Source organism: Falco peregrinus, chromosome 5, assembly GCF_023634155.1.
Source record: "Falco peregrinus isolate bFalPer1 chromosome 5, bFalPer1.pri, whole genome shotgun sequence".
Taxonomy (NCBI): domain Eukaryota; kingdom Metazoa; phylum Chordata; class Aves; order Falconiformes; family Falconidae; genus Falco; species Falco peregrinus.
The window spans coordinates 106,961,391-106,981,539 of NC_073725.1; the positions used below are offsets into that span (position 1 = coordinate 106,961,391).

General features: G+C 46.9%; 1 protein-coding gene across 1 annotated transcript; it reads right to left on the reverse strand.

Moving 5' to 3' along the window:
* On the reverse strand, positions 1-14,874 carry TMEM40 (transmembrane protein 40). Its single transcript, XM_055804434.1, has 13 exons — positions 14,259-14,874; positions 10,091-10,147; positions 9,163-9,302; positions 8,425-8,578; positions 6,864-6,971; positions 5,576-5,629; positions 4,749-4,784; positions 3,346-3,378; positions 1,902-1,967; positions 1,551-1,622; positions 1,394-1,468; positions 590-652; positions 1-181 (listed from the first exon to the last, which is right to left on the reverse strand). Exons 2-13 carry the CDS (start codon positions 10,137-10,139, stop codon positions 162-164), a joined length of 870 nt encoding a protein of 289 aa, XP_055660409.1. The 5' UTR covers positions 10,140-10,147; positions 14,259-14,874; the 3' UTR covers positions 1-161.
* Positions 14,875-20,149: the final 5,275 nt, after the last annotated feature.

Genomic DNA, 20,149 nt, shown 5'->3' on the forward strand with positions numbered 1-20,149 from the left:
CACAGTTTCAGCTTTATTTTTGAGAGGAGGGAATGTCTTTTCTACAGTTTTGACATTTCAGTATTTCACATTAGGTTTTTATGTTTGCCTTATACAGCAGTTCTTTTAATACTAGAAATTCAGACAGCAGGGTTTTGTTGAACTCTCTTGAAGTACTCCACCTAGGCAGCTTTCCTCACACCTGCATCATCAAGAAAAAGATGACAGTCAGGATTATCATGCTTAAATTGTCAGGTATCTACACAGCTTTCCAGCAGCCTTCATCATTTGTGTCTGTGAAGACCCAGCAAAAGATTTTTAATTGAGCTATAGAATTCTTATTCATTGTCAGGAAATAGTTAATACCCCATACAGGGCAGAGTAATAAAATACGAAAATGCTCTGCCACATGGAAAGATTCAAAAATAACTTGTTTTCAAACCCAAGTAGCTGTAATGAACTGTAGTAAAATACGTCCCTTTTTTTTTTTTTTCCATTAAGAAGATTGGAAATTGTAATTTGGAGAAGTTGGTCTTGAGACTTGACCAAAGTGAAGTACCCGGGAAGGTCTAGGGAACACGCGTGCAGCCCATAAGTAGATCACTGTTACCTGTTGGCCTGAATTTGTCAATCAGAGGAACAAAACTGTCAAGAATGCTCCGAATTCGATACACTAATTGTGAAAACAAACATTTTTTCAAGATGAGCCAGATAGCAACATAAAACAGAAAAATGGCAAAACCCAGCCACTGCCCCTTGCAATATTAATGAACCCATGATTACTGTCTAAACGAGCACTTTTGCATTATCGTTAACAACAAAGTAGTGACGAAGCCGATTCCTGAGAGACCCATGACAGCCTATGAAAAACAGTAGCACACAATTACAAAGGAGACTTCTGCTCTCAGTGGGGAAGCGGCCGCTAGCTGCACTTTCCCTACAGCATCCCTAGGGATTGCCAAGAATGCCCACTTTTCAAATATTTCCAGTAGCTGCTGCTGCCCAGGTTCTGCTGAGAGCTCTTCCCACAGGGTGTGCAGCTGCCTCAGTCCCAGGGGACTGAATGGCAGCCGGAGCACACAGCACCTTAGAGAGAGCATCTGGAAGAGTGCCTTGCTGCTAAAATTATACGTTGTCATGGCAACTTAGCATTCCAGCCATTGCTGCAGAAAGAGGTGACTCCAGGGTCTTCTGATCATTGAGAACCAAACAGGAGTCAGCCTCTCCCTCCCAGATCACCAAGGCAGGTTTGCTTCCAGCCACACTCCGTAACCGCGAACGAGGTGTTAGGGGAGAGTTACGGGACAATTCAGAGTCTCAGCACAAGCAGTTTTATAGACTTGTGTCATTTAATGACTGTGTGACCTTCTGTCCTTGGGGTGGATGCAGACCTGGCTGCCGTAGATACACTTACCTAGACCAAAGTATATCCCAGTGGTTTCCAGGGATGCAAAGGTGATTAACCCGATTCCAAGAGAAATTGTCCAGTCTGAGGCAACAAAATAAATGTTAGGCTTTGTTCATTTTTCTAGCGTGCAACAATTTATCCTTCTACTGAAGTCTTGCCTTACCTTTGTAGTAGTAGTAGCAAATGAGTAAAGCTCCAATTGCAAAGCAAAGAATGACAAAATGAAAGAATTCATCTGAAATAGAGGGGGGTGGAAATTAGGTCACAGCTGCAGGCATGGTGAGTGTATCACTCTGCAAGTAAGTCTTATTTCCACGAGAGCTCATACACTAGACTCAACTGCAAAACATACACGTGCACAAGTTGCTACTGAGAAGCCTTGATGCACTTCAACAAGCTACTCCTGTTGGCGGGGTGGGGAGGCTTTCTGGACCAGAGATCTTATTCCTAGACTAAGGTGGAATAGGGTTGACATCAGTTGAATTTTTGAAAAAAAATAAATTAAAAGTCTTACCATCCTTCCTTATGCCCATCCACCGTACTGTCCACTGAGGGAGGTGACTGTTCCTGTTCTTATATGCTACAAAAAAGAAATGTCTTTTTTTGCTGTGGAACTCTGAAATTAAGGCATTTCAAGTTTATTTGTCTTTTTGTATCTGAAATCGATTGTCAGAGCAGGATAAATGCCAAACTGTTTACTCAAAGGGAAGATCTGCGAGCCTTTCAGAAAGATCAAATTAGCAATTTTAGAATTGCCCTAAAAAGAGCAGGGCTTTGGGAAAAAACGGCCGCATAGTCAGATGGCTGCATGAACAATACAGAATTGTTTTAAAGCACTCTGGGTCTTTTCTGTCTACTGTGGGACAATCAACAGTCTCAGGATTACAGTGGGGGAGTAAAGCAGTCATACAAGGGAGCTTCAGTTTGATCCTTGGGAGCTTTGCACAATCACAGCTACAATAATATAACAATCTTCATTACTAAGCGTGAGTACCAGCTATCTATTTAAGCCTGCTGATGAAGTATTTCTGCATCTCCCAAATTAAGAACTGTAGCTGACAGTTACGCTCCTGTAGCTAACTATAACGATGCATAGAAAGAACAACCTAAGAACAAGCTAGATATTTTCAGAGGTTTAAATACCATTTTCATGAGCAGTGTTGCCAAATTCTGTTCTTTCTCCAATTTTTTTGTCAGAAAGAGCTGAACATTTTACCAGATTCCCAATGATGTGTTCAAAGCAGGTTTTTTCCTTTTTTGTTTGTTGATCGCTTGAGAAGACCCTAGGCAGTCTGCTGCATGTAAGCCCTTGGGAGTTGATTCATCACAAGTTTTAGATGCTGATTTCACTTACATTGGGCTGTGCAACCAGGCAACCAGTGCCTGGCAATGAATTTAATTTTCTCTAAAGATGTAACAGGCAGCTGCTAGAAATGTACTCCAAATAAGCTATAGGCTTCTGCTGTTGTGCTTTTGAACCACACAGCAACCAGACCTCCAACAAATTCTGTTCTGTGTCACCTGATACTGGAGTCACATCTTTTTTGATTTTTGAGCATTCTGGCTTGATGAAGTTCTGGTTTGCAGACAAATTCAGTTATTTGAGCATGCATATGCACTGCGCTATTCTGATTCATAAATGTTCCTCTGTGCAGTTGTATGAATGATCTGTTGACACAGAATTTATCAGAACATCAATTCATGTTTGGCAAGTGTCTGCTCTGCATTACTCTGCCTCCTGAACCCAACAGTCCCACTGGAACTTTGTATTGTGGAAAGAGTTGCACAGTATTTCTTCTAGTAAAGCATTACAGTGCATTTTAATAACTATTCTCAAACTTCTGTTTTTTGATTGGAAATATCTAGGTATCCAGGAGGTGGTATATCACTAAGCAAAACTCAGTCCTGAAAGACAGCACCCACCCACAAGAAAATCTTGTTTGCTTGTATGTATTTACCATCTGCAATTGAATCTTCTCGTCTGGTAACCTCTGAAAAACAACATTGTTTTGTTAGTTCTGGTAGTAGAAATACAAATATGTTGTTTCCCACCATTATCAGCACTAGCAAGCACTGTGAGTATTCACTTATTTGGTGACTCAGTAGACAAAACAGCACTTAAAAGTGCCAGGAAACGCAGTTGAAAGGACCCAAGAACAGATAACAATAAAACTTGACTATTCACAGTGAGCCCAGGTTCTTTGAAATAGCTGGGCAGTAGAAGATTGGTGGCCTCTGTTTATAAACATTCAGTTTCTAGAACTGAAGCTAGAAGCAAGCAGAGCTGGATCACAAGTGCCATGTGTGTATCCCCTGAACCTGGCTGGTGCAGGAGGCTCGGAGTCCTGCCCTAGCGAAGTATTTTCAGTGTCTCAACCTGGTGTATTGAAGGGGCCTAGAACTGAAGCACCGCGAGAGGTGGGGAGGCCAAACACCAACAGGAAAAGTACCCCAGTCCTCTTTCTGCACCTGTATTCCTCCACCCTGGTTATTTTATGCAGCTCCTGGGGAAGAAGTAACTCAAAAAACCTTCCCTAGGGATTACACCAAAATTTGTATCTTCCCAACTCTGTCCTCAGCTGACTCAGTCCACGTCGCAGCAGCCGTCCCCCACTGCACGGAAGAAGAGCAGCTGAGCAGGTGTCCTCTCACAAAGGCCGCCCGCTGGGCTGTCTGCCTCCCCTAACCGATGAGTGTGGCGGTGGCTGGGCCTGGGAGGGACGAGGTCGGTAACGCAATCAAGCCACTGAAAGTTTCCTGCTGGAGGCTTTTGACATCTGTTCTGCTGCTGCTCAGACTGACTGTCCGGGCCTCTCGGCTGGAACTGTTTCTCTGTCACTTGTCACCTGGCTGGGTGAAAACCCAGCATCATCCATCCGGGAATGCTCTGCGCTCAGAGCAAAGGGAGGAAGGCGCTCAGCGCTGGGCATCACGGGTTTTGCAGGAACCAGGTTCCAGCTCTCTCCCTGTCCTGCATCCCTGTTCAGCAGGAGATAGAGGGCTGCAGGGAACGCTGACAACTGCCTGGCTTTCTTGGCAAAGACTGAATAGTTGCCCAATAGATTTGCTGGGTTTTCCCCTATAAAGGATGATGACAACTGCTGGGCTCCGATCTTGTGAGAACCTGGCAGGCCTAGAAAAAAAGTGGGTTAATCTGCTCGAGCGCCTTGTACAGATCACCGGCTGTGAGCCAGCCACTCTGACAAGCTTGCCACAAAACATCTGCACCATGCCCAAGTCCAACACCAGGCTAACTGGAAACCAGTGGATTTGCAGCAGGGGATATATAAGCATGTCAGAACAAAGAAACTGCAGTTACGGTCTTCCTTCCAGCAGGATGACGTTACCTGGGAACGCTTACCTGAATCTCTGTAGGGAACAACCTCTGCTGGTATGCCTGAAATATTACACAAAGGTGATGTAGATTAATACCCGTTGTGAATATGTACACCTTGCTGCCAGTCCCAGCCCGTGCAACTATTGAAATCAGTGTGGTTGCGTACGAGTGACAAGGTAGATACCAACTCACTCACGAGAGAGGGCAGCTCTGTTGTGGGCGACACAGTTGGAACGTGGGAACGTGTGTGGATCACTAACCCCCCACATTGCATCTTTCACAATATCTAGAGTCAGGCAGTGTCAGACTCCTGTGAGACAAATCAGATCTCCTCATGTCAATTTAAATGAGCTGCGCTTACATCAGGGCTGAGATCTATTGAAGACATTCATTAAATGATTAAAGCCTTAACTCTTTTACGGCCGTGGTTCTATACCATAAGCTGATAGCTATTTCTGTGTGTTGTCACAGCCCATTTTCGTGATCTGCGTTGTACTTCCCCATTTTTCCTTTGGAAGGAAATGAAAAACCTCAGGAATGAGACCAAAGGTGTGCTGCTCGCTGGCGATCTCTGGTCAGCGCTGAGGGCTGACTGCAGACCCCCTAAGCTGTGGCTGTGAGAGGTATTTTCAAAACTCCTCTGCTGCATTTCAGTGGCCACATTACTTGAACTTCATCTTGTAGGAAATGCCTTTCCTACAGCCACATTTTGACTGGTTATTTTCCTACATCTATACACGTTAATAAGCCTTTATTCAAAAGTCAAACCAAAGAATGCCAGAAATTATCCCTTTTTTGGTTTATATTGGTTGTCTCTAGCAAAAACCAATGCCGCCGTCGCTTTTTCCTACCTCCAAGTAATTGGCCTTCAGTCTTCTGTCTTGCTAAATCTTCCCCATCACTGTCTGGAAAGAGAGTGATTTTTTTCATCAGATTAAGGAAAAAAGGGGACAGCAGTATCAAAACCAGCAGCACTGTAGTTGTTTCACTATAATACAATGGCCATGGGACATGTAGGTGAAAATCAAGGCTTTCAAACACAAGGATCGTTATTAGCTGCTTTTGCCTCACAGCTCGCTTCAGACCTGGCTCAACAGGAGAAACCCAGCAAAATCTGAAGTTGGAATAATTTGTATAAAGGGGTGTAGTGAGAAAGTTCTTACGTTAAACACATATCATCAGCACTGCTAATGAGTTTGAAAAAATAATTTCTAAATGCAACTCATTTGATCGTCATCAGCTAGTGGCTTTCTATAAGAGAGCAAGTCAGTATCAGCGTTATCATTTCCATGTCACCTGTTAGTCTCTCTCATTTTTCATGAATCAAATGGTCTAACGGCAGCCGAAGAGACATCATAGAATCACAGAATCATTTAGGTTGGAAAAGACCTTTAAGATCATCAAGTCCAATCCAACCACTGACCCAGGGCTGCCAAGTCCACCACTAAACCATGTCCCTAAGCACAACATCTAGGTGTTTTCTGAACATTTCCAGGGATGGTGACTCCACCGCTTCCCTGGGCAGCCTATTTCAATGCTTGACCACCCTTTCAGTGAAGAAGTTTTTCCTAATATCCAGTCTAAACCTCTCCTGGCACAACCTGAGGCCATTTCCTCTTGTCCTATCGCTTGTTATCCGGGAAAAAAAGAGACCGACCCCCACCTGCCTACAGCCTCCTTCCAGGGAGCTGTAGGGAGCAATAAGGTCCCCCCCGAGCCTCCTCCTCTCCAGATACATTGTTGATGTTTGCAAATAAGAAAATAAATGCTAAGAGAAGTACTACAGCATTGCCAGCTACTACTGTACACTGACTCTTCCTTGCCTCCTGCTAAATGCAGGCTTCAGTTAGACCATAAATGCACTGAAGATCATAGAAGTTATGATCTTTTATTTGGGGAGAAATCTTGCAGCAGATTTCTATGTTTCTGAAACCTCCAACTTCCACAAGAGCAGGAGGCACCCTGATACTTGGCTAATAATGAATCTAGAGGTACTGATTATTTTCTGTTTTCTCTCTTTTGCACAATTTCTTACTTTTTTAAGAGTTCTGAGAACTGCTGCAAGTCTCTGATGTGACTTATGAATATGCAATCAGATTAAATTACGTATCAGGGAAAAATAAAATAAATCCTCTTTACCTTTTGTATCTTCATCCGTGGACTCATGGGATGAGTTTTCAGCCTTTTTTTCCCCTTGTGAAAGCATAACATTCCTTTCCAATCTCTTCAGGACTTTCAATTTTTCATCTGTTTTATATATAGAGGAAAAAATATTAGAAACAACTATTTACAGTTGCTCTCTTTTACAATGACAGATTTCAAAATGCTTTATTAAAGGTCTGACAGGAAATCAGACCCTTCGTCTTACTGCAGCTGTGGGTTTTTGCAGACAAGAAGTAGTACAAAGTATCACAAATGGAAGATCCTATCAACAGCTGTTTAGACTTTCTTAAATGGTTGCGGTAGATGCCTAAAGTTTCATATTCTGGCCTTTAATTTACCCACAATGCTATCCCCGAGACAATTCCCACTCCCCGAAGCAACAGCAGCTGCAAGGTGCTTCAGCTGAAGAGCAGTTGCTCACCCCTCCCTGGGCTCCTTCTCCCTTGGCCCCTGTGGTCTCTGCCAGCAGTGCCAGCGCCTCTCATGGAGCCAAACCGCCGGGCAGGAGGCACCTGCAGGACGCCGACCCCTGGGCCAGGCATGAGGTGCTCCTGGCTCGTGTGGCAGGGGTTGCAGGTGCTACTTAACAGCTTCACATTCAGCTCCACGCCAGGGCTGGTGAGTCCGTGCATCTCTGCATTATTAGTTGTAATATTTGGAGATACACAGCTAGATATGATTTTCCCCTGGCTGCTCGATGCTGCTCACTGTACAAGAACAGCAAGGGAGGTCCCTGCTATCACAAACCTTCCTACGCTGACAGACGACCACAGCTGGGCTGCTGTCTGGGCTGGGAGCTCTCTCCCCTTACGAATGTGTTTGATCAAGGCAGGAACATGCTCTCCTTGAGGGTCTCCAGTTAAATTCAGGGCCACCTTAAGTGACTGCAGCTCTGTGACCCATTAACAACAATTCATGACTCTACAGACCCCGTGGCACTGCACTTGGTTTCTTACTGCATGACCAGGCAAATGAGAAGTGCAGCGACATCTGTTTGTATCTTGTTGCTGGGTTCAGCACCCTGAGTGGCATCTTCTATCCACTCCTTCTAGTTACCACGACATGTGCTGCTAGGGTCGTTTGGAAAAGTATTTTCAGTGCTCAAGCTCTGATTTCTTACTACTGTGAGAGCTCAGAGAGGTCCAGGCTGGCTGGATAACAGTCCATGCAAAAAAAAAAAAAAAAAAAAAAAAAAAAAAAATATCCTGGGTGTCATGACTCCAGCTAGACAGAAGAAACTTGGGCACCACTTTAAGTCAGGGAAATTACTTTGGCATATCATCCCAGAATATCCTCTCTCTCTAAACACACCATATTTTTTCCCCAGAAGAAGCCAAGTGAAACTAAAGTAAAATACTACCTTTGGCTCCCGTTATCACCATACCTAACTGACCTTTCTAAGCAGTGCTCCTAGACATTTGAGTTGTTCACTAATAATCACTTCCAAGCACGCATCAGTTTTCAAACTGGTGTCTGGTCCCACTGGCACTTCAGTAATTTTAACAAAACGGCTGATGAGCAACCAGGTAGGACTCACCCTTTCCCTTGGAGCTGGGCAGCTGCTTATACCCAGACGGGCTGGCTGTCTTCAGCAAGAGGTAAAGAGCCACCATTGCCCTGGCTCCTTTCTGCTCGATGGCTTTCAGGCAGGCTGAGCAGCCTCCAGGCCAGCCACTGCAGCTGTTGAGGAGCTGCAAGAGAGATCAGTAAATAGCAAATAGTCCTTCCGATAGAACGTAGCCTGGGAACACTGCTAAATGCATCTCGCCCCACCTGTGGGACATGTGATCCCCTGCCCCCACTGTACAAGGGGGAAATCAGGGACAAAGAGTAATGCCAAAGATGGGAAGAGAACGTCAACTCCTATCGGCATGTCAGAGCAGAGCTGTCAACTGAGAAAAAAGCACGGTGTGTAATAGTTAACTATTTACAGAGCTGGAGAAGTACAGTTACAGGGTCTGAAAACGGAATGCAATCCCTGCAGCATCTTACAGCAAAATGTCACTAACGATGGTCTTGCCTAAAAAATAGTGAGCTGAGCTGACCCTGAGGAATTTATACATAGCCAGTGATTTTTGCACATGGAGAACAACGAAGAGGAGCCGGGGCCCGAGTCTCATTTATCTAAGTGCCCTTTTACAGCATTTAGCATGGTTTAGATGCGTTTTAGCATATCAGGGAACTGGACTGCCTGTTTTCTCTCCCCAGAGCATATCGGAGAAGTACAGAAGTATAACAACGTCTTACAGGGGTGCATGTTTCTTTGGTAACTTACATTGTTCTTTTCTTCAGTATTCAGGATAGGTGGGTTAGTGGCGGCTAAACATTTTACAAGTGATTCCCAGAAGGACTGGTTCGTTTTCTCATGGTTCTCCAAGTAATGGGCATCGGCAGTAAAACCTCTCTGGAAAATGTCTGGGAGGAAAAAGAAGCAAATCACTGTGTGCCAGCAGAGGTGGGCGGCACGGTAGCGTTCCTGTGGTGGAGACATCAGACCCTTAACACGCTGCCCAGCACCAGAGGTTAGTGTAAAGGAAAGGGGCCAGTGCTGTATTGTATAAAGCAATTCAGTCTGCCAGAAACGGGTAGAAAAAAAAAAGTCAATAGTCCATAAAAATTACCGATGTCTTTGTGACACTATTTTCTCGGTTAGAGAAGCAGAGGAAACCTTCCTAGCTGTTTAAGGGGTGCTCATTCTGACCGTGCTATTTTATAGACAGGCACAAAGACACAAAAGCCTGCATAGCAAGGTACTGAGATAGCTCATTAGGCACTTAATGCACAGCAAAATCACAGAATCAGACTGGTCCGGGCTGGCAGGGACCTCTGGAGACCACCCAGCCCCAGGCCCTGCTAAAGCAGCTCCCCCAGGAGCCGGCCGCTCAGGGTCACGGCCAGGCGGGGTTTCAATATCCTCAGAGAAGGAGACCCCGCAGCCTCCCTGGGCAGCCTGTGCCGGTGCTCGGTCACCCTCGGAGTGAAGAAATCTCCTTCATGCTTCTGACTTCCCACAAGCACGTGCCCAAGGCCTGATGAGGAGCCTGTGGAAGAGCTGGGAACTAACGGCTGGTCTCACTTTTACAAGCAAGAAGGTGAAGTGTGTTTGCAGAGGAAACAAGTTTCCCTGACTCATGGCGGCTCTAGCACACGCTGCTGTGTAGTGTGGATGAGCTGAAGCTTTGATCTCTGTGTGCTGCCCTTACCTTGCTGTTCTTCTGTAAGGTCTGGGAATAGGATGTGCACTTTCTCCATTGCTGTGCCTGTTCCAAAGGGGGAAAAAAGCATGTTTAGAAACCGATCACACTGACCTCCTCTGTCTTACATTTCATTTTCTGCAAACGTGGCATCTATCTCTAGACACTTTAGTTTTGAAATGACTTCTCTGTTGCAATGGGAGTTTCACACCATGATTCATTTACCCGCCCGGGATCCATTCTCGACTCCTCGGAACGAGCCTTGCTGGGCTGGCCTCCGGTTAGTAAGAAGGAACAAAAGTCTGATCATCATGAGCAAAACAAAAAGAAGTCCGACTTGATCATTCGCATCGTTGGTTTTTTACAACTACCGAGGTGTCTAATTAACTATTTACCACAGATGTGAGTAACTTAATAGGCCCTGTTCCCTTCACAAAACAGAACGATTATTCTTTGTTGCCTTTGACATCCTTATACTGAAAATGTACCAGTCAGGGAGAACAGTAGCAATAGTTCATAGGAAAGCCGCACGGGATTGGGAACCCTTGTCTCACAGAAGACTTTGACACTCCAATGCCTGTTCTTCCCAGCTTGTCACGAAAAGGAAATTTATGTTTAAGAATTAAAAACTTCTAAGGGTAGATCCCAGATTTCTTACTGGTATTTGCCGTGGAAGCAAAACTTTCTGACATCCCCAAAATCCAGTGTTTTCTTTAGTTTTGCTAAACTTGGCCCAGAAATTTTGTTTTGATTCTGTTTTATTCTGATGATGGGGTTTTTTTTATGGTGGTTGTGGTTCTGAACAGTTGCCTCCACCTACTGTCGTCCAGGCGTGCTGCACTGACTGCATCTCCCCTCACGCAACATTTCAATTAAAACACTTGTATTGAGAGATGCAAAAGATTTTTGGGGAGCCTGAAGTACACTTTCCACTATGCAGGGCACAACAGGAAAGCCATTTACACACCCACGCTTTTTGGTTTTTACAATATGACTTTTGGGTCCATTCAACAGCAACAACAACAAAAAAACCCCAACTTTCCAACAGTTTGAAAACTAAGTATTTTCTTTACATTTTCCAGAGGGAAAATCTTCTTTTCCTACAGGTAGTTTCAGTTCTCTAGAGACCTTCATATCAGTCAGAAAAACATTCTAACACAAAATCTAAAACAGGTCCCATTAATGTCTACAGAAGGACAGTGTAATGCACAAGCAAAACCATCTCCATTCTGGAAACAGAACAACTTTTTAGATAGAAGAAATTAGACGCAGACAGACTCCAAAGTAGCTACAGAACCATCCCTCCTTTGGAAGCAGGGTCAAGCTCCCACATTTCCAGTGTGTTGGTGATTCTGGAGGCTTTCTCCTTTCCTGGGCTGCAAGGTCCTTACTTAGAAACCTTTTAGCCACTGCTTTGCTGTTTGGCTCTGGGAAAATTACATGACCTCTTTAACCACTATTAAAGGCTAAGCCCAGAAAACTGCTTACCTACCTCCTAGGTGTATTGTGAGGAAAAAAATAACTGAATATTTTAAGAACACTTTGAAATTATTCCCAATGATGAGTTTATGCAAAACGTTTACAATGGCAGATAATAACTTTTATTTAACCACCTGATATACCTGGAAAAACTGGCAAGTTTTTGGACCAACAAGCTCTGAACTCTATCAATTAGTCTAATGAAAGTTTTCACCTCTCCCACAAACCTCGCCTGACTTACAGCCTTTGCGGCTGTAGCTGTGGCGGCAGCACTGTGTGACAGTCGCCGGCAATGTGAGACTGTGAGTACCCGACAGGGAATGCAGGAAACACATCTGTCCTCTGCCTGGGTAAGCAACAGCTGGTGTTGAAATACAGGAACCCAGCATACCACACCCTGGGCGAGCTCGTTCTTGGCCACACAATAAAGTACGTAATTTCTGTGCAGTTATATATCTCCTGCTATGGTCTTCAGGCTTTTTCTGTATCCTTCTTGTCTTCCTGTTTAGCTTTAACCTTGCAACAGTGTTTGCTAGTGCAAGTTAAATCCCTTAGGCTTCTTTGTGGACTGCACGGTTCAAATACCAGGCCTAAAGGAACAAAATTACTTTCAATATAAACATTTGTTTTCTGACTGATTAACTCAGTTTCATAAAAATATTTATAAATATCTACAGATTTTACAGCTGCGTGAAATTCAGGAGGTTTGTGTTTGGGCCCCTAATACCTAGTGAAGGCCACCTTCACCGGCACATTCCTCCTCCTCTGACAAACCTGTCACAGCAGCAGCTTTACGCCAGCTTTGCGCCACCCCACAGACAAAGCAAGCAGGGAGGCACCAGCAGATCTGTCCCGCCACACACAAAGGAAGAGCAGATCCAACACCGAAGGCAGAGGAGATGCTGTCAACCTCATTCGCCGTCAGACTGATTTACCTTAAAACTGTTCATCTGCTGAACCACATGACTGGACTGCTCAGCTGTAGCAGCAACAGAAACCTCTTTGCCCAACGCACTTATGCATCCCGCTATGATAAGACCTGGGTGCCACAAGGGATCCCGGAGCAGCCCGTCCCATCTCCCTTTGTGTGCCTCCAGCACGGCTAAGCCCAGGCAGTCACCCAGCTTTACGTAACTAAGGAAGTCGGGTACCTAATTTCTCTTAGACTATGGACAATTAATTCCCATGTGGCTCTTCTGGGAAGAGAATCAGATCTAAACAAAGGATAAGTCTAGGCATTTAATTATGGTATGTTTTAAAAGTGATTTAGTTGATTATACCTCACAATGAGAGAAGGATGATGATATACTGGCATTTCAGCCCGGCCATGAGCTCACTGAGGAATAACATGAACAACAGACCTCACCCTGCTTTCCCCACAGTAAATCAGAACTTAATTGCAGTGAGGTGTTTTCTAACATGTTAGAATAAAATTTGCATGCAGTCAGACTTCTCCTATTTGTTTAGGAAGTGAGGCTTATAACTGCCATCCACAACAACTTTTTGCTTAGCTGGGGAAATATATGAGTGAAATTGTTCAGTGCAATACTAAAACATGTAAATAAAGTAAAATAAGGTTGTTTTTGTCATCAAGACAAAAGCCAGACAATCCTAAACCTTTTCCCTTTGAAACTACTTTTACCTTTCATTTTAAGTTGTACGCTCACACCAAGTCTTGCTATATTTTCTTTTAAACATGAACGCTAACTCCCTCCGTGCCCTTCTCTCAAACCAAAGCAAGCAAACGTCATAAAGCACACCTGCCAGTCTCAGCCTGGTCCGAGCAGCTGGTTCCACGGGACGACGTCCTGGAGGGCTGTGGCTATAAGTCGAAGCTGGTTGTTTCTTCCACCGAGACAACAAGAACCGGTCCACACCAGCTCAGCTTGAAACCGTTCCTACTCGCCTCCTCAGGCAGTGCCACCAGGGAGATAATTCTGCTACCCGCCTGCTTGCCTTCCTGTTGTCAAATAGGGTTGAAATGCGACAGGGAAGTAGCAAAACTCAAGACTTTTCACTCTATACGGCATCCTTGCACACAGGCACGTGGAGAGCCCCAGCGAGTGCGTGTCACCGCAGGGAGGGCCGCTCCCCAGGCTCAACGTGACCGTCCCCACGGGGGTGACCAGGGAGTGCGTGCAGCCCGGCTGCCCCTGGCCGTAGCACTGGCACTGCCTTCCCTGCCAGCTCCGCAGCGCGCCCGGGCACTGGGCCACGCTGCTGCCAGCCCCACACCTGCGAACCTGGGCCGCCTGCTGCCTGTTTTCCAGCCGCGATGGCAGCGCTCCTGCAGGCGGTCACACGCCCAGTTACCTGGCTTGTGTTCCTCCTTACGTGCTGTGCGCTCCTCTCTGCGGTGGCTGGGAAGCTCCGAAGTGAAGAAAATGAGCTCAACAGAAGCCAGAAGAGCTCACGTTTGTAGTCTGAGTAAAGTTAAAGCAAAAAAAATCTTCCTTTACGTATGAAGTGCAGGATTTGCCGTGAGGACTTTATAGGAAGAAAAAGATATTTAAAAGGTGGGGAAGTCCAGTCAAGAAGACGCCGTTGTTACAGGGAAGCCCTGCGGCTCACCCCCGCTGGGCCACAACTCCTTGGGGAGCAATGAACAACCCGGCCGTGGACCGAAAGCCGCGGCAGCACCCCTGAGCACCCTCGGCCTCAGCCCCGAGGAGCTCCGCAGCCGCTCCCCGGCACTCACCTGCGGGGCTGCGCGACGTCTGGCCGGGCGGGCGATGGCGGGCGGGCAGGCGTCGGGGCTGGCCCTGTGCCTCACGTGGCCTGCCCTGACTCACAGCCAGAGCAGCCCCGCGTCGCCCCACGGCCGCCACGCTCCAGCGGGGGCGGGAGGAACTGTGTGTTTGTTCCCCGTGTCCCTGAGCACCAGGGAAGGTGGCCGAGGGCCGATCCCACCGGCTCCGAGGGACCCCAGGGTCCCTGACTAGCCAGGCCTGGACCCCTGCCCGTGGCTGCCCCAGCGCAGCCCTGGCCGGGGGAGCCCAGACCTGCTTGTTTGGCCTGTCGGGTACATGAGGCCGTGGGACACAGGGATCCCTCTCTGAGGGGAAAAATGCTGGGCTGCTGCGGAGCTGAGCGAGGACACCGTGATGGCGGCCTGGGGGCCGGGGCACGCTGCCCCCCTGCCCAGACCGCCCCTGGGCCCGGCGGGGAAAGCGCCAGGGAAATGCCCGTGCAGGGAGCAGGGCGGCGGGTGGTTGCTGTACCGCAGGCTCATCAGGAGCGGGACACTGCCAGAGGGCATCAGGCAGTGCCCCCAGGAGGGTCCCCTCTTCATCCCTGAGGCCCCAGGGCTGCGGCGTCCTGTGACGGAGCAGCCAGGCCAGTGACAGGGAAGGGAAAGACACCCTCCATCACGCCTGTCTCCAGCGACCAGAGAGAGAGAGGTGGCCAAACCCACCACAGCCAGTGCCACCTCCGGTTATGGCTGCGCTCACCAAGGCACGACGGGCTGAGCCACATTCAAGATCTTCCTCTGCAGTTTGCTCTGTGTGTGAGGCTGCTGGGGGCTCCTCTGTAGGCAAAAGGCACAGCTGCCCCTCTGGAGAAAAGGGCTTTACATCACCCTGACCAGGTGATAAGCTGGAATCCAGCAGGATCTCCTGCTGTGTTCACCTGTGGAGCCACCTGTACGGACTGCCAGGATCCAGCTGGGTTGCCAGGAGTAGTGCTGGCCATTTACTCCCAGGTAGCCCACCCTGCACGGGCCAGCCCCTAGCCCCTGGGACATGCACAATTCCCCCGAGCCCCCCCCACGTTTTTCCACTTAGTATCACATGGGAATTCCAATTCCTAAGTCAGTCAAGGCAAAGAAAGTATTAGTATTTCTTAAATGAGCTGCCTCAGCCTAACATTTGCTTTCACTACGACCACGACTATGAATTTCTCAGCTCTCATCATGCACCCTGAGATAGATTCCCACCCAAACATTTGCCGGGTACAAAAGTTCTCTGGATGTCATAGCTGGAAGTCAGATTTTTATCAAATTAGGTGTGCTTATACAGCAACACATATAATAAGTAAATGAGTAAAAGTAAAAATAGGGTTGTTGTTTTTTAAAAAAAACGTAAAAACCCAAATCCTCCATTTGTTATAAGGTCAAGTGTTGTTTGCAGTGTGTTTCTTAGCACTTGCTCTTTCTTAGAAAGCAACAGGGAGCAACCCGGGCCGGGCCCAGCCCCCAGCCCCTGATTAGCCTAAGGGAATGGTGGTAAACTGGGGGAGGTCTCTTTGCCCTTTTCCAGCAATCTGTTTTGCTCTCTAACTCTTAGTAATGGTCTCTTGGGTTCTGATAATAGCAAGTATGAGAGATCAGGATGGACTTGCCTGAAAGACAAAGGTCCTTCGGATCCTTGAGTTACGCACAGGCAATTTCCCGCACGCTAGCAACTGCCTGCGTGCCCTCGCTGCCCAGCACCCGCGTGCTCTGGCTCTCTTGCCCTGCGTAGGCTGCTACAGTCTCGGGCACCGAGAGTACCAATTTACTTTGCTTACGGGTTTAGTGCTCTGTCTTCTGGCAGGAGGAAGAGACACAAATGGCTTCTTTCTAATCCTCACGGCCTCTCTTAGAATAACCTGAAACAAAGCATCTGTCTGGTTTTGTTTGTCCTTTACCTGTGGCAAGCTCCTCGGTGCTCTCCTCCGAGGCCTTCTCGCCCACCTCAGATGCACGTAACTTCTGCAGCACAGCGTTAAACTGGAGCCACCCCAGGGCTGTCTTCTGTTTAGGGGAGCTGCTCCTTCGCCAGCAGGTGACGGTTTCTCACCAGCCAGCCTTTAGCAGAAGGCAACAAGGGAGTAGGAAAGAACAGACCTCTTCTGCGTCAGCACCAGGAAAAGGAAGCTCAGCTCAACACCTTACATGCACCAGCTACACCAAAACAGGCATTTTCACCCTGGTGTTGGCACTACAGCTGCCCCTGATAGATAATTAACCAATTAATTAAGCCTGCCTCACGCCAGTCTCTTGCCTTTGGCCCCCAGTAGTCTCACCTAAGGAAGGATTCCAGCTCCTATGGCTTTCTGAGAAACTTCCAGGCCTGCTCAGAGGTAACCCGGCCTTTCAGTTACTGGACTAAAATACAGTTCTGGGCTTGGCTTTGTTTCAGTAGGATTTGTGTTACATCCCGGTGTAAGATTTCCTTTTTCTCAGGGAGTGATAGCTGGTATCGTGGGACAGCACCAGGGACGTTCCAATAGCACAGTGTGTCTATTGATCATACAAGGCGTGGTCACATTATGTCATTTGTCAAATTAAGCTAACGGTTTCACCCTGGGGCATCTGGTGCCTGAGGAGGGAGTGTGCAGAGCGTGTTGTGTACCCTCCTCCCGTTCTCACCTTTTCATGTACCGATGCTTCTGGAGAGACTGGGACAGAAACAGAGAAGGTGATTTATACTTCATGTAGTAGGTGTGCATTGCTATCTCCTTTCTTTTCCAAGGTTTTTGTTTGTTTGTTTGGGGTTGTTGGAGGTTTTTCCTAAGTGCGCCGCTTGACTGGTTTTCCACAAGTGCCTATTCAAGTACTGTGTCTCACCTACCCCAACATATTTAATTACATGCAATGTTTAACACTTAAAGCAGCTAATACTCTGCATCTACTTCTGCTGGGACAATATTATTTAATTAATTAGAATACTTTATCATATATTACGTCTTTATTTTGCCCCTATTTGAGAGCTGTCCTCTGAGAGAGTTAGGAGGATGGTGATTTATTCTTTGTATGCTGGGAAAATTGCTTCCCGGAGGAGTTTAGAGACACAAGACACGTGCTGAGCAGCTCTTATGCTTGACACTAATTGGGTGCAGTGTGTGTGCAGATTTGTCACACAGGCAGGGTGCATGAGAAATGTAGAAATACTCCTAAGTGAGTGTAGGAGGGGCCCAGTGATGGTACATATTCCCAGTTGTAATTGCTCATTTAGTCATCACATTTCTGAAGGATTAAAACACTCCCATAACACCTCTTGCCCTACCCTGACTTTTATCCAAAGGGTTGGTTAAATTAGTCCCTTCTGTGTGTTTACTTAGTTGCTTTTTTTTCTTTAAATAAAGTCTGCTTTAACAATTGTGTGAGACTACGAAGTACAAGTAACTGAGGGAGGACTATGCTTCACTGTCAGCTGCATTTTGCAAGCTACAGCCAGTTTACAGATTCCTTTTTACTTTTAAGCTCTGAACACCTTGAGAAAGAGGAAAAAAGCAACAAGTAGTATGTACAACCCACTCCCCTAACCCTCCAGACTACCACTGAACTAATACTACCCTCTTATGCTGGGAGATGATGAGAAATCAGCCATTTGCCTTTGGCAGAGCTGAGAGGGTCTGGGGTTTAGCCATGGAAGTTTTTGCAGTATGGGAAAGTGGATTGTGTTGTACCTTACTGAGAACTTTTGGGGATTTTTTTTCTTATTCTGTACCCTTCTGTGGAATTACTTGCCATAATAACTAATTCATTGTATTAATATTTAAAAATAACACAGTACCATTTTTGCTAAAGCTTGTTAAATTTAAGAACTAGGCCTAATATTATTTTTTTCTATACATATCTTCTAGCATCTCTCCTAAACCACATCAAGAACCAAGAAGAACACTATGCTCACATCTATGCCTGTTTTTTTCTTATTGTTTTATAGTCTTATTACTTCCTTAAAGTCTTATTTCTAGTCAAAATTACATTTTCTTCAAATTCATTAGAAGCTTTCTAATATGATTTGTCGTAGAAAGTGGATCAGGGTGCTATAGCTATATTCTTATAGTAAAAATTGTATTATTTACATAAAAATCTCTGATTTCTAATCACCACTGAGGCAGTGGCGATAGAGGCAAAAGATGAACGTAGTGCATGTTGCAGACCCTGTTGACAGACTCCAGCAAACTGTTCTTCTTTGTTTCTCCTTATTACCAATGATAACATTGCTAATAGCAGGCTACTGTACAGATGCTTGAGTCTCACAATTTTTCATTTTTTTTTGGCCAGGTGCTACGGACACATTAAGCAGCTGCCCTGTGCCTTTGCGGGCAAGCCAAGTGTGTACAGATCCTGAAATAAATGAGCATCAGGTTTTGCTACAGCAGGTCTGGAAGTGTGTGGAGCAGTTATTGAGCCGCTAGCAGCTTTGTCAGGCCACAGTGCACATTGCTTAGCTGTGTCACAGGCATACGGACATGACTTCATATTTTGTGCTGCTCAGGAGGTGGCTGTGGCTGCTCTTGCAACTCCCAGTTTGGCAAAGGCCAAGTGCTCCAAGTTTCTGCAGTTCCCCAGAAGGTACTCCCCTTTCCCCCCTCTGCAAGTTATCAACATTTCAACCTGCTTTCTCGTGGGGTCAGAAGTCGGGGAGAAAGCCACCAGGCCATCAGCGCCGCTGAACTCCCTGAAGGTCTCTGTGTGTGCTGAAGCATTTGCGCAGAAAGGCTGCCATCCTGTGGTCCTGTCCCTGCCCACGGGGACAGGCTGCAGGAGGCCCTTGCCAGCAGTCTTGCTCCCACGCTGCCCTCCATACCCCTTCCCAGTTGTACTCGGTTCTGCTGATGCTCAGCTCCGCAGGTCTCCGCAGGCGCAGGGTGTCCCAGCCCGCGGCAGGGCAGGACGAGCCCTTCCCAGGCACGGCGGGCTCTGGCCGCTGCGCTATAGGCGTGCAGCTCTGGCTTTCTGTACACAGCGGGAAGGAAAGCGGAACTGAAGGGCGCTTCAGACTACTGCAGGGCAAAGCAAAAACGTTGTTTCACAGCTCAGGTTTCTCGTGGAAACGCGTTGAGTTTCTTAGCACAGAAACACAGAAGCCTAAACGGTACGTCTCTCTTAAAGGCCAGAGATGTGAAGGTGGCAGCGCTAACCTGGCTGTCGCAGCACAGCCCCCCAGCTCACCCCCCCCCAGCTGACTAAGGCAGCTGCTCTTACATTAGAGTCTTTTTCTTTCATACTTGAAGCATTTGTCTGAAATGCAAACGCTAGTTCGGAAAGGAGGGAAAGTGGACCTGGCTCTGGCACTTGCCACGGGAGCTGTTTCTTTCCCTGCCCAGTCTCTAAAAGAAAAGTGGCCTGGTTTGGGAGCTTGGGGTGCGGCTGGGATTCTGGATGGAGGCACGGAAGGATTTGTGTGTGATCATACAGGAAAGGAGTAACTGCTGCAGCAAAGCAGATTCACGGACTATTTATCTCTTTGTTTTCCCCAGCAGAGCACAAATTAAACACGGTTCAAAGACACTCACAGACTGCTGGTGTGTAATCCTTGTTCCCACTGAGACATGGGCACCGAGACGCAGTGATCCACACCTTTTAGAGTTTCTCCTAGCTGAGGGGCGGACGGCACTATCGTCGGTTGGGTAGAGGAGGAGAGCTGAGCTCTTCCAATCCAGTTCCGGCAGTCACCACTAAATACAGAGCTGGTACCGATACAGCACTTCTGGGTTGGCTGTGAAATGTCTCGCACGCGCTGGTGTGGAATACTTTAAAAGTCTTTTCATATGTACAGCTTTTGTAGCTGAGCTTTAGCAAACAACAGAGGGGAGCTAAGGAAACCTGAGCCACGCTCCGCTGCACTACCAGGCAGCGAGGCACCAGCCAGCTGC